General features: G+C 36.5%; 1 protein-coding gene across 4 annotated transcripts in view; it reads right to left on the bottom strand.

Annotated features, from left to right (window-relative positions):
- The window catches only part of DNAH12 (dynein axonemal heavy chain 12), a 219,239-nt gene that overhangs the window by 1,881 nt on the left and 198,024 nt on the right, over nt 1-19,334 (bottom strand). For all 4 annotated transcript variants that reach the window (XM_045192339.2, XM_053929996.1, XM_053929995.1 and 1 more), the window contains 8 exons: nt 16,085-16,222; nt 14,666-14,899; nt 14,200-14,388; nt 10,500-10,603; nt 8,105-8,309; nt 3,531-3,668; nt 2,900-2,991; nt 1,511-1,578 (listed from right to left, as the gene is read on the bottom strand). In XM_045192339.2, the coding sequence (XP_045048274.1) occupies nt 1,511-1,578; nt 2,900-2,991; nt 3,531-3,668; nt 8,105-8,309; nt 10,500-10,603; nt 14,200-14,388; nt 14,666-14,899; nt 16,085-16,222 (1,168 nt within the window). The remainder of the gene's footprint in view (nt 1-1,510; nt 1,579-2,899; nt 2,992-3,530; nt 3,669-8,104; nt 8,310-10,499; nt 10,604-14,199; nt 14,389-14,665; nt 14,900-16,084; nt 16,223-19,334) is intronic.

Raw genomic sequence — 19,334 nt, 5'->3', positions numbered from 1 at the left:
ATGTACAGCCTCACAGCTCAGCGATCAGCGTTACCCCGCCCCAGGGAACACCTAAGGCTCCGCCCCTTTAAGTAACAGATGCTCCAAGACAAAAAAAAAAAAATGGCCCAAATGACAGAACACTTCAAAGCTCCAGGAAAAATACAACTAAGCAGTGAACAGATAGCCAACCTATCAGATGCATAGTTCAAAACGCTGGTGATAAGGACACTCACAGAATTGGTTGAATTTGGTTGAAAACGAGATGAAAAAATGAAGGCTATGCTAAGAGAGACAAAGGAAAATGTACAGGGAACCAATAGTGATGCGAAGGAAACTGGGACTCAAATCAACGGTGTGGACCACAAGGAAGAAAGAAACATCCAACCAGAAAAGAATGAAGAAACAAGAATTCGGAAAAATGAGGAGAGGCTTAGGAACCTCCAGGACATCTTGAAATGTTCCAACATCCGAATTGTAGGGGTGCCAGAAGGAGAAGAGGAAGAACAAAAAATTGAAAACTTATTTGAACAAATAATGAAGGAGAACTTCCCTAATCTGGCAAAGGAAATAGACTTCCAGGAAGTCCAGGAAGCTCAGAGTCCCAAAGAAGCTGGACCCAAGGAGGAACACACCAAGGCACATCATAATTACATTACCTAAGATTAAGCAGAAGGAGAGAATCTTAGAAGCAGCAAGAGAAAAGAACACAGTTGCCTACAAAGGGGTTCCCATAAGACTGTCAGCTGATTTCTTCAAAGAGACCTTACAGGCAAGAAGGGGCTGGCAAGAAGTATTCCAAGTCATGGAAGGCAAGGACCTACATCCAAGATTACTGTATCCAGCAAAGCTATCATTTAGAATGGAAGGGATGATAAAGTGCTTCTCAGATAAGGTCAAGTTAAAGGAGTTCATCATCACCAAGCCCTTATTATATGAAATGTTAAAGGGATTTATCTAAGAAAAAGAAGATCAAAAATAGGAACAGTAAAAATGACAGCAAACTCACAGTTATTAACAACCACACCTAAAACCAAAACAAAAGAAAACTAAGCAAACAACTAGAATAGGAACAGAACCACAGAAATGGAGATGACATGGAGGGTTATCAATAGGGGAGCAGGAGGGGGAGAGTGGGGGGGAAGTTACAGAGAATAAGTAGCATAAATGATAGGTGGAAAATAGACAGGGGGAGGGTAAGAATAGTGTAGGAAATGTAGAAGCCAAAGAACTTATAAGTATGACCCATGGACATGAACTATAGGGGGGGAATGTGGGAGGGAGGGTGTGGGCAGGATGGAGTGGAGTGAGGCGGGGGGGAGGAAATGGGAAAACTGTAATAGCATAATTAATAAATATATTTTTTTAAAAAGGGGGAACCATATATTTCCAGTGTAAACATTGTCTCTACCTATTGTAATTGGACAAAATTCCAATAGGTTTGAGCAGAGACTTATTTGGGGGAACAGTTAAAAATGTCTGTCATTATCCTCCCTAAAACTCTAAGAAATTTTGTTAGAAGTATATTTACTTGGTTTTATCCATATGATGGGCATCAGGTCAAACAGAAATTTGGGATATTGTTCGGCAAGTAATCCACTGTGAAGAGAAATTGAGAGATATTTATTAGACATAAGATGAAATTTTCTTCTTAGAAATTGCTACTTGGATAGTTAATACAAGAGAGAACCAGAGACAGCAGAAAAAGAAATGTAAAAAAAAGAAAGAACAATAACAACAACAAAAACAAACCCAAGGAAGAGGCAATGGAGAATCGAAACAAAAGTATGGAAAGGCTACACATGTACAAACTGTGGACAAATATCAATTCCTGCCATTTTTAAAATACTGCCTATGAGGTAGACACTGAGCTATATAACATTTGCCCCTCACAATAGTCTTGTCTCCATTCCTATTTCACAGATAAAGGGTGGAGGCTCAGAGAGGTTGAGCAGTTTTCTCATAGTAACACAGCTCTTAAATGCCAGTGGCAGCATTCAAACATAGATCTGCCTATCCAGAAAATGTGGTTTCTTTCCCCTATGCTACATTGTTTGTTTGATTATTTGTTTGAAAGGAGGGAAGAAAGGAAGAAAAAAGATAAATTATATATAAAGAAAAGTAACTTAAGAGAAATTCCATCACCCAGTAAAGTGATGAAAAAGAGAAATAATCAAATGAACTACGTGCATCCAAGTCTTCTCATAGCTAGCCCTGTCTTAGAATAAATTATCTCTGTAGAACCACTTTCTTGCTCCTTTTCAAGTGATTTTGCCTGCCTTGGCCTTTAACCTTCCCTTGAGAGCAAAGTCTAACCCTGACAAGGGAAAGAGGGGAAGATGCTTATTAATGGATGAGTAAGGAGCAGGCTCCAAGGGAAATATTTTCTCCCTTCCTCTCCCACCCCTACATATTTTAAATAGTAATAGCATTGCTTAGTTTCCTCAGCTGGAAATTCAGTATTTATTTTAAATATTTATTTATCATGTCATCAAAAATACAAGTTTTCCATTCACTAGTTGAAATAGAAACTCTACTATAACTGTAAATTGTTTACACTTGATCTTAGCCAAAAGGCCGAGAAGTGATAACTGTAAATTGTTTAAAAGTTGTTCCTACATGCTACAAAATGGAAGGTAACTTATAAAACAAAAGAAGGAGGAAAGTGATATCCATTAACTTTTATACTAGTAAGACCACTGAAATATTGATGAAAAAATTATTCAGGACCTAAAAATACTCATTCATCACTTGTCCCAGCCTGAGTAATGATTTATAGCAAGAATTCTGATATTATTTATTACTTGACATATTCCCCAGAAAAGGCCTTTTGGTTGAGGGGGAAAAAGGGCAGCAGTCAGCTTATCCAACCTAAGATTTAGCTATAATTGAAGAGGTCTTCCCAATGGAAACTACAGACCTGGTTCTGTCCCAGCGTGCTCCATCGAGATACAATCCACGGATATAAACACCATCTTCTGGCGCTGTCTCAGATGTATCAGAAGGAATAACCTGAAGGTAGAGGCACAGGCTGGTAATGATCTCTTCCCCAGAAAACTTCAGTGTCATAAAGAAAACATTAGCTAAATCTTCACAACACATTCAGGGAAACTCCAAGTTCTTATAGCTTCTTAAACTATAAATGTTTCAGTAAAATGTAAATGTAAAAATGTAGAATACAGGTTTTTTTGAAGCATTTTTTCAGGTTTTACCATCCTTCATATTAAATTTTGCTAAAATAGAAGAGCAGCATTGGATTTTTTTAAAAGACAATTTTTATGAGTTTACTTGAGCCAAAGCTGACAACGTATGCCCAGGAGCAAGATTTCAAATGCTCCTAGGTTATTTGAATTCAATATTGAAATATATAAAAGTTCTATAATAGATAAAGTAAGGCAAATATTATATACTTTCTTTGTGAAACTCAAAGAATGAAAAGAAGTCAAATTGTATATAATATGCTGTAAAAATATGAATTCTGCATATCCTCCTTGCTTAAATACATGACTTTAATGTAATGATATACTGTGGAGATTAAGGAGTTACTATACCTCAAATTCATATCCTAGTAAATCAATTGGGATGGTATATTTTCTGGCATAATTCTGCATAGCTCCAGTTAAAAATGCTTGGGTGAAAAAGAAACCGGAGAGCCAAAATACGCAAGGTGTTCCTGAGTTATACCAGTCCTGTAGAGGAAAACCAAAATGCATTATGTTCACTTGTTCAACTTACACAAGTGTCACCTGACACACAGTCCCTGATTCTGGGTTTCGTGTGTGTTGCCCACAACTTTCCATCACAGGGCTCTCTTCCCTGACACCAAACCTACACCTAACCTGGCCCTCCTACTTCTTTTCCCTTCTAGTTACTCTTCTGGGAAAATTCGAACTCATTTTTAGCATTAACCTGAATAAAACAAAGTTTGAAAGATTCAAATTTTCTTCAAAAAGCCAAATGTAAATTATTTAGGTGTATTATATTACTTAATCCCACTCAAAAGCAACTGTCTTCAGAAATATTATCCATTAGCTAACTATAGCTCTCATGTGTTGATTTCAGTTACTTAACCTTCTTAACCTCCAGGCCTCCATGCCCACTGCCCCCATTCCAGTTTAGATATTTATGGCCTTCTTTCTATATCAATGTGTACCTCTTCTTGCTTCTTCTCTCTCTATTCATACATCTGTAATAATGCTGCCAGAGTAATGCTCACCATGGATGGTTTGGTTCAGGTCTAGCATCTTGCATGATTCTTCAATGATCTACTGCTACCCTGCCAAATTAGAGCCTACACTTACCTTAGTCTCCTGTTCAAGATACTTCACAATCTGGCCCCAAGTTGTATTTCTAGCCCTCTCCTTTTTAATTACCTTTCAAGCAGCTTACATTCTAACCAGAACGCACCACTTGCAGGTCTCTTCTCTGTACTGGGTGGACATCTGTTGTTTTTTCTGCTTATCTCAAAGTGAAACTACTCTTATGTCTCCCTGGAGGATTAACCCTTTTACCCACTCAGTACAAGCACTTCTGCTGGTGGTATTACACCTCCTGGGGTGGGCATGTGATTCATGCCTATCCAATCACATCCCCTGTCGCAATGAGTGATTCTGGAATGGACATGTGACCCAATCAAAGCCAGAAATGCTGAGATTCTTGCTGGGACTTTTGGGGAAAAGACTCGCTCTCAACTCTTTGAAGTTGTGTGGATGTGAGGCTAGAGCTGCTTTTGTTGTCTTGCTACTATCAGACAAAAATCCAGCTGAGAATAGTTAACTGGGAGCCAAGGGATGAAGTGCAAGAAGCCAAGAATGGGCAACCATGTTTGTACCCTAGCTCGAATCCTGTCTGGGGCCAATTTTCCACCTGGATTTTCCACTTACAGAGAGGAACAAATTTTGTTCTTGCTTATGTCAAAATTTTCACAATAGAATCCACCTTAAATTATATAATGACACAGCTATTTCTCTAAGTCCTCTACCTTTTTTTTTTTTTGCAGTGTCCAAATCCATTCATTCTTTAGACCCAGTTCAAATGCTATCTCATCCAATAAACAAACTCTGCTTTTCTGAGCTAAAAGAACTCTCTTCCTTCTTTGAGTTCCCAGAGCATTTTATATGTTGGTCTTTTATGACACATCCATTACCAGACTGAATTCGTTTTTTCTTAGATACATAGGCTATCTACCTATAGGCTATTGGCAACTTGTAGGCATCTTGGCAACTTTGTCCAACAACAAGGTACTTTGGACAAAGTAGAGTCTCAATTCACACTTTTTGACCAAACAGATGAATCAATAAAACAAACTCTGTCTCTGAGAAAGCTGCACACTATGGGAAGAAGCCAGCTTTGCTTCCTCAAAGGAAGAGAACAAACCACTGCTAGAGATATTAAACCAAGCCACTGCTACATATATTAGAAGCTATCAGATCAAGAAGTGATAGAGGAAAAGATGGAGTTTGATAAGGGCACAAGCCAGGCAGAACCAGTACCACACACAAGAAAGCTACAAGAACCCAGAAGGCAAGTGTTCAGAAAATTCCCTTACTCACACCAGGGCTTCATTTAGCCAAGAATGCCATGAGTATCTGGGTCAGCTACTTTTATACAATCTCTGAATTAGCTACCATTAACTGAATGCTTAGTACACAGCAAACACTGTGCTGAGCACTTTACAATTATCACCTCAGTTAGTCCACAGAATAATTCAGTGAGTTAGGTATTTTCCTCCCATTTTACAGATGAGAAAACTGGGTCCAGAAAGATGAGTATTTTGCTCAAATTCACACAGATAATGTCAGGTCCTGGATTTAACCTGAGATTATAGCCAATGTGTGAGAAAGCTTTTTAAAAAAGGTACAGGAATAAAAGGGGGAGATAAATAGAGTGAATAATGGGAGAAAATTGGGAAAAGGATAGAAAACTCTATTTGTTTAGTCTGTTAACTCTAAGAACGATTAGGAGGTGCAGTCAAAAGTCCAAGAGAAAGAAACACGATGAGAAAAGTGTGTAGCCTCTGAAAGAGGACAATGGGGAAGACCCATCCAGGGTAAGATTTGTGTTAGAGGGTAATAAAGGTGCTCAGTAATGAGTTAGACCTTTCTTACTCATTCAAATGGAAGGATTCCAAAGGGAAATCCAAATTTCAGAAAGTAGAGAGTTTGATGTGAACTTACATTAACAACAACAAATTGAATTTGTTCTGGAGACTGTTCCAGCTGGCTCCATGCCAGGTCCCCTCTAGGAAATGAAGCCAAAGACTCACCAAGCCCTTCAGGAACAAAGCAGTATACTGAAATGCAAACAGTTCCAATAAAAGTTCCAGAAAAGTTGGGAAATAACTGGTGTATAGAAAAAAGTAAAATTGTGGCAAGGGAAGGGTGCTTTTGAAAAGGGACAGAAAGAGGCCAGTACACATAGGAATAAGTAAAAGATATGTTGTAGATATGGCTAGTAATCACCCAGTTGTATTCACACTCACTCATTTAATTAGCAAAGATAAAAATGAACACTAATTACTGAGGAACAGGCACTCATAATTACTATTGATGGGGAAAATTTGAATAATTTTTCTGGAGGATAAATAGGTAATGCATATCAAAAGTCCTAAAAATAGCCCTGGCTGGTGTGGCTCAGTGCATTGAGCACTGGACTGTGACCCAAAGGGTCACTGGTTCGATTCCCAGTCAGGGCACATGCCTGGATTTCAGGCCAGGTCCCCAGTGGGGGTACATGAGAGGCAACCACACACTGATGTTTCTCTCCCTTTCTTTCTCCCTCCCTCCCCCTCTGTAAAAATAAATAAAATCTTCTTTAAAAAGCCCTAAAAGTATACAAATGAATCAATTAAAGCATAAGACACCACTAGCCAAGAGGGGTTTTTCTAGGAACACAAGGATGGTTTTACATTTGGAAATGTAGTAATATAACTCAATGCAATAATGACCTAAAGGAGATAAAAAATGACATCACCAGCAATACATGCTGAGAAGGCATTTGATAAAACTCAACAATTTCTGATTTTACAAAAGAGTAGTCCAATTTACTGAATACTTACTACATATCATAGACTTACTCTATGAAATAAAAGTGCCCATTTTATGAATGAAGAAATTGAGGCTAGGAAGTAGCAAAACTTCTACAGTGTAATCACTTAAAACCACTATTCTATAATGTTTCTTTTGTTAAATGTATAATCTGTATAAAAAGCTCCTATAATTAAAATTTAAAAAATAGTGCAAAATAAAAATGTCCTAGGAAATTCACAGAAGAATATACAAATGGCAAGCACACATACCAAAAGAAGCACAAGCTCACTAATTAATAATCTAAGAAATTGAAATTGAAACAATAAGAAAAGGTCGACCACAAAAAAAGGAGATGTATGAGAAAGCAGGTCCCTCCATATCCTTAAAAGCACTGGATATTTTATGATAAAGTTCTACAGCGAAATAAATAAGCTTTTATGTAATAAAAAGGCAACTGAACACTGAAAGGTCATATTCCTATGTGAGTTTCCAAAAAGTATTTTTGGGTCTCTCCCCAACCCCTATTCCCACATAAATATCAACCATAGGATGGAGGTAAGCTGAGGAATAAGGAAGGAAAAATACTGGCTTGCCCTATGCTTGCTTTCCTGCTCTGAACATCCTTATGTGTGTGTCTGGGCTGAGAGTGAGGGGTAGAAGTTGGGAACAAGATTTCAAAGCACTCATCTTTTCCCTAGTTTTATGAGATAAGAGCTGAGAAGCAACTGATTTTTAAGACAATGGCCTATTGTTGATAAATCCAAGCCTCAGGCTCTTTTTGTGATTTATCATCAGTATTAAAATCATAAGACCACGTTTGAACCACGAACCCAGAATCTTCAAAAATATAAATGTCACATATTACTTGGGCTTGAATAAAGCAAAATTTTAATTCTCTAAAAAAAATTTTAATCCTAACAAAAATAAATAAATAAACCCTTAATTCTCAATACTTTAAATGTGCGTGATTTGCAATATTCTAAAATTTTGATTAGATTAGATTATCAGGAAATGACTAAATCACATTCCATTAAACTTAGAGACCTCAGATGACCATAGCCAATTTCTAATGTCTCCCATTATATATAGTCTTTTACCTGTAAAAAGCTCAGCCGGGCTAGAAAATCTGTGATGTAACTTCCTAGGGGCTTAAGACTTGGGTATGACCGTTTGGCCCATATTTCTGGAACTTTTCCAACAAGCAAACTGCCAGAGAGTGCCTCCAATGCAGAATCCATTACAACCACACCCTTAATAGCTTTTTCAAGGTCCCGTAGAGTGTTACGTACAGTTTTAATTAAACTGCAAGAAAAGAAATTATGTCATCAACATATATATGAAGTAAATTTCATCATGGAGCCTCTTCAGAAGAAATAGTAGGAATCTCACTCAGCTTTATGAGGGTTTTTCCCAAAGTATACTCACCTGTACTTGGTAATGTAAGGTAATTTTAGGTTATACTTAAATGAGCATTTTTCATTTTAATAATAAACATTTTTAAACCATTCTGAATATTTTATTTTGTAATCATCTATTATTTTTTAAGCATATAGGCATATTTTTATTTTTAAACAAAAAGAGACTATAGTACATGCACTGTTTTGTAATGTACAATTTTCATTTAATGATGCATGATGACCATCCTTCATAGCAATAAATATAAATCTACAACACAGTTTTACTAGCTGTTGATTGTGACTATATGATTGTATTATAATTTACTCAAACCCCTTATTCCTTAAAATATTTATTTTTATTACACAATTAACGTATGTTTATTGGAGGAAATTTTGAAGTTAAAAAGCCACAATGTAACAAATACAAATGAACCATGATCTCAGTAGCCATGGTTAATCCATTTAATATTTTAGTTTACAGCTTGTCTTACTTTTTTCTAAAAATAGATTTTTTCAAAGGGAGAAAACTGAGGCAACTGTAATAGCCTAAACAATAAAATATTTTTAAAAACTTAAAAATTGAAAAGATATATTTTATTTGTTCAAAAAGTTAAGTAGAGACAAAGAAGGTATTTTTTAAAAGATCCAAATTGCATTTCTAGAGATGATAAATACAGTGTCTGAGATGAAAACATCACTAGATGAGATTAAAATCAGATTTTATATTGCAAAAGAAAAGATTAGTGAACTTGAAGATATAGCACTAGAAATTATGCAAAATGAACAGAATAAAAAAAAGCACAAGAAAAACTGTTCAAAGTCTTAGTGAAAAAAATAAAAATAAAAATGGACTTTTGGTATGTACTATTTTATCACTTGTTCTTTTTACTTAACAATACAGTACTGATGGACATACTTGTATAACACCATTATTGATGGCTGCATAGAGTTCCACTGTACAAAAATAATTGATTTTACATAACCAACAATTGACTATCAGTTGACATTTAGGCTTCTTATCTGGCCATTCAAAACATACTACCATAAACAGCCTTGTAGCTAATTATTTTTTTCAGGTCAAAATTATACCAAAAGAATGGGTGGTCAAAAGTTGTGCAAAATGGACATGATAACATTTTTAAATATAGTAAATAACACAACTAGCTTTCTGGGTGTTATTGCTTAGCACCAGGATAATTTAAACAGAGAATGATGTATGGAAAAATATTATGTAAATAATGTTACAGGTGACTTTGAAATGTGGAAAAAGTTATACAAGTGTTATACAGTGGCTGAAGCTGAGGAAACACTGCATCGAAGCATAAAGAACATATTCCTTTATTCTCTTCCAAACAGTTTGTTCCCACTTCAGCCTAAACTGCTAAGAACACCATAAATATACCTGTTGTGAGGGTTTTAGGCTAAAGGCCTAAGCAACTGAGGGATAATATGTTATTTTACATATGTATATGTGTATGTGTTGTGTATATATATGTTTATATGCTCTTATGAAATACTGAATTAAGGCATTATAGTTTTTTAATGTGTTTTATTTTAAAACAAGTCTAGAAACCCAAATAAACTTGGAAACACTTCAGAAATTCATGATCAAAACAGTCTCCATTGTTTAAGCCAGTACTGAATTGTAGGAAATTCAATTAAAAAATATCAAAGTAAATAATTTGTCTGCTATCATGAAGTACCTAGTCAACCTAGATTGTACTCAGGAAGAAAAGGGAGGTATATAAGTGTCAAATGGAAAAAAATTGTCAAAAGATGTGACTGCACACAGGCCTAATTAATGCTTGTTTCATCTTTATTTCCTGGAAAGAATAGTAATGGATTAATGAGAAATTCTGATTAATGAATATTTTTAACCAGATCTTTTTTCATCATCATTGTTACATTATAAAAGATATCCTCAATTCTGAGGCAAAAGGTTATGTAATTAAATTATAAATTAAAAAAGGGGCAAAATTCTAAAGAAATGGCAGGTTTTGATAAACTTTTCTTAAAATTTTAAGTCAATACCAATGTGTCTTTTTATCAAAGTTGGTTGGTCACCTTCTGAATCACTGAGAATATAAATCCTTACTTGTTAAATCTTTCCATTTCTTGTACTAACACAGTATTCATGCTCTCTTCATATCTCACAGGATACTTCCATAGAGCTGATTCAATGTCAAAATCATTTGGTAGCTAAAAAAATAGATTTGCAAGATCACATATTACTCTCAGAAGAGACAATTAGTTTCATTCAGCTATAATATCACTGATAGCTAACACTAAGAAGTTACTAAGTGCTAAGTATTGTGCTAATGGCTTTCCATACATTATCTCATTTAATCCTTAGTATTCCCTCTTATGTGGCCATTAGTATCTCCATTTACAGATGAGGACATTTAAGTAGAGAGAGGATAAGTAACTGCACAAGGTCACACAGCCAAAAAGTGGTATGTGTAAATCCACAGGTCTCTAACTCCAAGGCCTATGCTGCAGGATATAGCACTTCACAATAGATAAACATTTCTGAAAAGTTGCATAATTTCTTTTTGTAAATGGAATCTTTATTTTGTATTGATAAAACTGATGTACTGTTTCATAACTGTTTTGAAGGATTCTAGAGCATAGGGAAAGAGAAGGCTGCCAAGTGTCTGATTTCTATGAGGCACCTCAGGGATGTTTGAGAAATGATGAAAGGGACTTTGGGACTGATGATTAAGCCACATGATGCTGGAATTCACACTCCTTAAGGGACAAAGAAGTTTCCCAATCAGGGAAGTTCCAAACTAAAAAAGTTGAGCTACCCAGTGTGTAGCTCCAGGTGATGGTCCCTGCGTGGTGTAAAAGAATTTTTCTGAGTAACACTAAGCGGTGCCACTGAAGGACCCTTTGACTTAGTACAACCCCTCTACCCCAAACAAGTCCCAGATTCCACTGCCAGGTAACTTCCTGTTAGGGATCTTGTATGTGCCACCATTCAGAAAGGATAAGAACCTTTCCCCACAGAGATAAACCACAGAACTGGTAAGGGGTCAGGATGAGAAGAGGCAAACAACAGAAGAAGCATTCCAGGAGTAAGGGTGGGAAGAGATTAGTTTGCTCTCACTTAGGGGTCGTAGGCATTGATTCTCCCCTCTCTTCTCCAGTGGCCACAGCCAGGTGTATAATGAGTAGGCTCTTAAGGGGTGGTATCAGGAAAGGCTACCAACTGTGAGAACTGTGAGAGCTGAGGACTGGTGCTGTTCATGGGCTTTCAAGGCAGACGGACTATGGGTCAGGTTCTGCTATGTCAGAGTGCCTAACAGTGAAATACACTGAAACATGGGGATAATTACACTTTTTTCCCTGAAGGGGAATTGTGAAGATCTATGCTTGGGACTGTCACCTTTTTTAAAGTTACACTAACTTCTTTATTGAATTTAACATAGAAAAAAAGGTGAGAATAGAGAGTATCATTCCACTTTAGCTAGTAGGGCTAACTAAGTACACTGGGCTGTATTATGGGAAAAAAAAAAGAGCTCTAACAGCTAATTTAGTGCTGTTATCTACCTTTGCCTCCTCGCTATCTAAGGTATAGCTTAAAATTTATTTCCTCCTTGATCTAGTAAGTTCAGACCATTTCCTCCATTATTAAAAAGATCTTTGCTTAGAAATGGTAATAAATTATATATGTTCATTAGTTCATCCACAAAAAAGTTACTAAGAGCATACCATGTGCCCAGCATTATGCAAAGTACTTTATATCTATCTATCCATCTATTTATTTATTTAACAGCTAAAGTCAATTCATTAAAAAGGTTGATTTAATATTTCAAGTAATGAAAAGCAAAGGCCTGCAACCAAGATTACTCTATCCAGCAAGGCTCTCGATTAAAATGGAAGGTGAAATAAGGAATTTCCAGGACAAAAGAAGTCTAAAAGAATACACCTCCTCCAAACCAGCACTACATGATATGCTAAAGGGACTGCTTTAAGAAGAGGAAGAAACACAGTGAGAGAGAGAGGAACACAGGTACAAAGGGAGTAAAATGGCAATGAATACATACCTATCAATAATAACCTTAAATGTAAATGGATTAAATGCTGCAATCAAAAGACATAGGGTAGCTGAATGGATAAGAAAACATGACCCACACATATGCTGCCTACAAGAGACCCGCCTCAGAACAAAAGACCTACAGAGACTGAAAGTGAAGGGTTGGAAAAAAATATTCCAAGCAAATTGTCAGGAAAAAAAAAGCCGGGGTTAGCAATACTTATAACAGACAAAATAGACTTCAAAACAAAGGATATAAAGAGAGATACAGAAGGACACTTCATAATACTCAAGGGAAGAATCCATCAAGAAAACATAAACATTATAAACATATATGCACCCAACAGAGGAGCACCCAAATATATAAGGAAAATCTTGGAGGACTTCGAGAAAGATATAGACACCAACACATTTATGCTAAGGGATTTTAACACTCTACTGTGAACAATGGATAGATCTTCCAAACAAAATATCAACAACAATATCGCCTCTCTGATTAAGTCAGCACGCAACTGTTTCCAAAGCTTTTATGTTGTGGCTGGTTAGAGTAATTCTAACTTGGTGAATTGCCAACTCAAGTTCTATGGGTGTCTTTCCAATATCTTTAAAAGTCACGTCTGAAAATGGGCAGAGGACCTGAACAGACACCTCTCCCAAGAAGACATACAAATGGCAAACAGATATATGAAACAATGTTCAACCTCACTAGCTATTAGGGAGATACAAAGCAAAACTACCATGAGATACCACCTCACATTTGTTAGAATGGCTACTATCAACAACAAAAGTGATAGTCAGTGTTGGAGAGGTTGTGGAGAAAAGGGAACCCTCATTCACTGCGAGTGGGAATGGAGGCTGGTACAGCCACTATAGAAAACAGTCTGGTGGTTCCTCAAAAAATTAAGAATGCAGTTACCATATGACCCAGCAATCTCTCTCCTGGGTAATTACTTGACAAACTCAAAAACATGTATTTGCAAAGATACATGCACCCCTATGTATATTGCAGCTTTATTCATGGCAGCCAGGACATGGAGACAACCACAGCGTCCTTCGGTAGAAGACTGGAGAAAGAAGATGCAGTGCATACATACAATGGAATACTAGGCAGCCATAAGAAAAGATGAAATACTGCCATTTGTGACAACATGGATGGACATTAGACCATTATGCTGAGTCAGAAAAAATGAAGAACCATATGATTTCACTCATATGTGGGATATAAAATTGAAACTTGTGGACACAGACAGCAATGTGGTGGTTCCTAGAGGGAAGGGGCTGAAGGAAGGGGGGGAGAGGGGCCTAATATATGGTGACAGAAGATGATTTGACCATAAGTGGTGGGCACACAATGTACACTTGAAACCTATATGATCCTATTAGCCAATGTCACCTCAGTAAATTTAATTTTTAAAAAAGCCTTGGCTGGGTGCAGCTTCTTGATGGACTTGTTTCTCAGTGAGAATGCACAGTGGTGAGTCAGGAGCTGCAGCGGGCTGGTGGAGCTTTGCTGCGACTGCAACCGGTCTTTCACAAAGAGCTATGTGCAGTGCTTCAAATTCACGATCTCTTGAATGTTCACAAGAACTTATCACCACTGTGTAGCTTTGGACACTAATGTTCAGAAAGGTAAAATATCTCACTCAAGGTCATAATGCTCCTAAATGAAGCTTTCAGATTGCCATTTCAGTACCATTTTGATTTAAATTTATAAGCAACATATTTTAAAACATTAAAAAGGTATTTTAAACATTACCTTTTTGAGAATATCTTTGGTAATTTCGAGTAGAATCTGGTCAGTACTTCCTGAGGATCCTGTCTGTTTGGCGCCTCCCTGGGTGAGGAGCAAGGACTCGAAGAGGACTTTCGTTTGTTGAAGATCTTTGGAGATATCAACATTTTCATGCAGTCCAAATATCTCAGGGTGTTGAGTAAATGGAAGTTTCTACCAAAATAGATTAAGCAAGCATCACATTTTCATTGAATACATTAATTCATAAGGTACACATGTACAGACCAAAATGGGTCAAAAGTCAACTAAATGAATAACAAAGGAATCAAAATTTTCTAATTATCAATAATTATTAGAAACAAAAGATACTAAAAATTGATTAAAATCATAATACTTATCTAACTCAATACATTTCTAGGGAATATTTTATTACTTGCTCTTTAGTAAAATTACACTTAAATCTAACCCTATTTTCAGTGGTATTAGTTACCTTAATGAATTCAATGTAATCATTGTAGGTGCCTTTGGGAGGTGCAAAATAGTTTCCACTGGGAGAAAACTTATAATGAGGGTTTTCGATTATGTGTGGATTATAAAAGTCAGCCAGCATGGTTAAGAGGAGACGTCTGTCCCAATCATCTGTCACTCTTCCTCCATAGTTACACTCCCCAGTCAGGTAAGAAATAGCTTCAAATGGAATTGTGTCATATTCATTTATAAATAACTGAAACAAATGAAACAAAATGAGAAAAACAAAGTCTTTCACTTCATTTCCACTTTAAGGTGGCATTAAATATCTGTCAATCAATATTCTCTGAACACACACAGAAGTGGGATTGAAAGAATTATCTTCATGGGTTATCTGTGGGTGACCTTTAGGAGGCCCCATGACATAAAAGCCCTCATTACAGCAAAAAAAGCAGAAAAGTATTAATATTCTGTGTTGGTCTAGCTGGGCAAGTTCACTTCCTAGCTTTTCATTTTCTTAAAAATAGGGATAATACAAACCTTACAGGGATGCTGTGAGAATTAGAATTGACATAAGCAATGTGCCTAGTTCAAAGTCTGAGTTAGTAGGGATTTACAGTGCATTTATTTATTTATTTATTTATTTATTTAGGAGGGGCCTGCTGGCCACCTGAATGCCTCACATGGTGAGTCCCAACCTCTGTTACAGCTAAGGCCTAGGCCTGTGCCCTGGGCTTGGATCCTCAGGCGCATCCATCCCAGAATGAACTGGGGTTTGTAAAACGACAAAGTAGAAACAGCAAAAAAATCTTTTTTTGATGACATCAGAAAGATGACCAGTGTGTGTGTGGCAGGTATGTGAGCTGATGTCTAATATTCAACAAGGGTAGAGGCGCTACTCCTACCAGACATAATGTGACTCTGGATATGGCTCTAGATACCTTGGTTCTCCAGCCATCTTGGTGATTCTGTGACCTACCCAATATTCTTTCAATAAATTCCTTTTCTATTTAAAGTAGACAGCCTGTTTCTGTTGACTGATGAGCTGAATTGTAGATTTGACAGAGTGGAGGAGAAGAACAGAGGTTAGTGAAGACCTATATAAAGCCAACACTGAGGGCTTTGCAAAAAGACAAACCCAGGGTCCTTGATGACAACATTATTGCTGAATCAACCAACTCCAGAGCCTATCCTTCCTCTGTACTTTTTATAATGTGAAATAAGTTTTATTATGCTTTAATACAGTTTGAATCAGGTTTTCTATTATTTGTAGCAGAAAAAAAAATCCAGATGAAACTGGTACTTCATTAAACCATAGTTATAATTATTATTACTATCTACCCATCTATTAGTGATGTTGGGAGAACTGAATAAGTTATTGTAAAAAAAGGGTGTGATACACGGTTATCCTCCATTAGGGTTAGTTCCTGTCTAATTTTACCTGTAACTGTTGAATACTGATACGTAAGTCTGATTCATTAAATCCATATGGAATATTCCAACCAAGAGGACCAAATTTCTTTCTCTCTTGTACAAGTGCATGAAAAAAACAAACTCCAAACAGCAACTTCTCCCATGCCTTTAATATAAAAATTATACAAGAAAAAATTCTGATCAAATTTTTAAGTTAAATGAGGTGAATCAATGATATTTTTCACTGTAACATTCTGTGATCATATATCTCTAAAAACTTTTACTTAAAAAAGATGCTAACTGAAATAATGTTTACTATAAAAGTGTTAATTTTATGAGTTAAAAGTTCCAAAGCTAGATAAACTGCAATAATATTAAATGTTATTAAAATGTAACAATTCTACCATTTACCATAGTATTGGCTAATAACACTTCAGTATTGTTCACAGATATTTATAACTTCAATACTTAAATGCTATCCTATAGACTTGCTGGCATATGCTTGAGATTACAAGTGCAGGAGAATAATTAATTTTTATGATATGAATAAATGCCAATAGTTTCTGATTTTGTGACTTTCCATTTGGAGATTTAAAAAAAATTGTATTTATTTATTTTTAGAGAGAGGGGAAGAGTGGGAGAAAAACATTGATGTGACAGAGAAACATTGATTGGCTCCCTCTTGCACACACTCTGACTGGGGACTGAACCCACAACCCAGGCATATGCCCTGACTAGGAATCAAACCAGCGACCTTTCACTTTGTGGTACGATGCCCAACTAACTGAGCCACACTGATCATGGCTGGAGATCAATTTTGAAACCACTGTTTAATTACTCTGTCCATGACATCTTCATATGTGTGACATGCATGTTACAAGGGCCTCTCACTAGGGGAGTGTCAGTGCTCTAGAGAATGGCCTCCCATCCCTTTGAGGTCCCCCTCAAAAAATTTCAAGTATGCTATACAGCATGTATTTTAAGTTAGACCATCTCAAACATAACTCCAAATGCAGTAAAAATCCATCCAGTTATGTTCATGGGATTCAGTAGTAGAAAGTGTTTCTATAATATTAAAATGAAAGTACACCATGGCTTAACTGAACAGCTGTATTCTTGAAATGTTGTAAATAAATCCAAGCATATTTTACATATACTGGATGAATGCTGTGGTGATACATTTAATAGGGGAAAAACATTTGTCAATGAGAGCAAAAAAATAATTTAGGTATATTTCCCATGTTTTTTCACATGATGGGTTTCTTAAGGAGGTGATAATTAGCTTGTGCTAATTATCTCTGCTTTTTTTAGCTTGTGCTTGTGAGCCATGGGAGCTCCTGTGGTATCAGAGAAATCTTAGGAACAGAGTACAGACAGATGCATACTTAGGATGAGATGCTGTCTATCTAAGATGAGTCTGAACGCAAAAAGAACTGCTTTCTACAGCTGTGGCTGGATTTAGATATGGGCTGAAGAGATGTGTGTGATAAAGGATATCAGAGGAATCTGTGGGTCCTGCTATCTAGATTCTTAAAAAAAAAAAAGACACTATAAAGACCCAACATGGTGGAGGAGTAAGTGAAAGCTACACTAACCTCCTCCCAGGACCAAACTGGAATTACAACTAAATTTTAAAAAAAGTCATCCTGAATAACCAACTGAACACTCACTGGAGAAAAGCCTTATAATTAAGGACAGACAGAAGAAACCACATCACCACAAAAAGACTAGTAGGGACAGTGAAGGCACAAGGGGGTTGGCTGGGCTCCCATGGACAGCAGTTGAAATTCCAGATAAGAAGTGTGGGGTCTAAACCCCAACCTAGGCTCCTTAGCATAGAACACCAGAACTGGGAAAGGAACCCAAATAACTTCCAGCTGTGAAAAGCAGCCAGCCTAGGTGGTCAGCTTGGTTCTTTCTGCTCATACCCAGGCCCAGCAGTGGGAGCCACAAGCTGTGGATTGCTGATAGCTCCAAACACATTGCCCAGGACCAGTCACAGGCAACATTTGACACGTTTGCACCAGAGTATTTGCAGATCTACCAAATCATAGAAACAAATACAAAGAAGCAGCCAAAATGGGAAGACAAAGAAAAGGACCCAAATGAAAGAACAAGATAATTCTTCAGAAAAAGAACTAAATGAAAAGGAGGCAAGAAATTTATAAGATGTAGAGTTTATAGTAATGATTATAAGTATACTCAACAGCATGAAAAAAGACATAGGAACCATAAAAAGGGGCAAGTCAGAAATAAAGAATGCAATATCTGAAATAAATAATACATTGGAAGGCTAAAAGCAGTTTGTTGACACCAAACCAGTACTGCAACAAATGTTAAAGGGTTTGCTTTGAGAAGAAGAAAATGAAAAAGAGGGAAGCAGTCTAACAATAAAATGGCACTACATACGTATCTATCAATAATCACCTTAAATGTAAATGGCTTAAATGCTCCAACCAAAGACATAGGGTAGCTGAATAGATAAGAAAACAAGATTCATATATATGCTGTCTTCAAGAGACCCATCTCTGATCGAAAGATACACCACAGACTAAAAGTAAAGGGATAGAAAAAAGATACTTCATGCAAATGGAAAGGAAATAAAAGCTGGGGTAACAGTACTTATATACAACAAAGTAGACTAAAACAGAAGCTATAGTAAGAGACAAAGAAGGACACTACATAATGATAAAGGGAACTATCCAACAGGAGGATATAACCCTAACAGACATTTATTCACCCAACATAGGAGCACATAAATATGTAAATCAAATCTTGACGGACATAAAGGGAGAGACTGACAGAAATACAGTTATAGTCAGGGATTTTTAACACTCCATTGACTTCAATGGATAGATCTTTCAGACATAAAAGGAACAAGGAGACAGCAGCCTTAAATGACACACTAGATTAAATGGATTTAACTGATGTCTTCAGAGCATTTCACTCCAAAGCAGCAGAATATACATACTTTTCCAGTGCACATCAAATGTTTTCTAGGATAGACCACATGTTAGGACACAGGTAAGTCTCAATACATTTAAGAAGATTGAAATCATATCAAGCATCTTCTCTGACCACAATGCTATGAAACTAGAAATCAATCACAAGAACACTGAAAAACACACAAAGACATGGAAACTAAATAACATTAAACAATGAATGGGTCAAAACAATGAAATCAAAAGATACCTTGAAACAAATGAAAATGAGGACACAACAATCCAAAATCTATGAGACACTGGGAGAGCAATACTAAGAGGGAAATTCATAGCATT

The sequence above is a fragment of the Desmodus rotundus genome, chromosome 8 (genome assembly GCF_022682495.2).
Source record: "Desmodus rotundus isolate HL8 chromosome 8, HLdesRot8A.1, whole genome shotgun sequence".
Lineage (NCBI taxonomy): Eukaryota > Metazoa > Chordata > Mammalia > Chiroptera > Phyllostomidae > Desmodus > Desmodus rotundus.
This window is presented reverse-complemented; position numbering and strand designations above follow the sequence as displayed.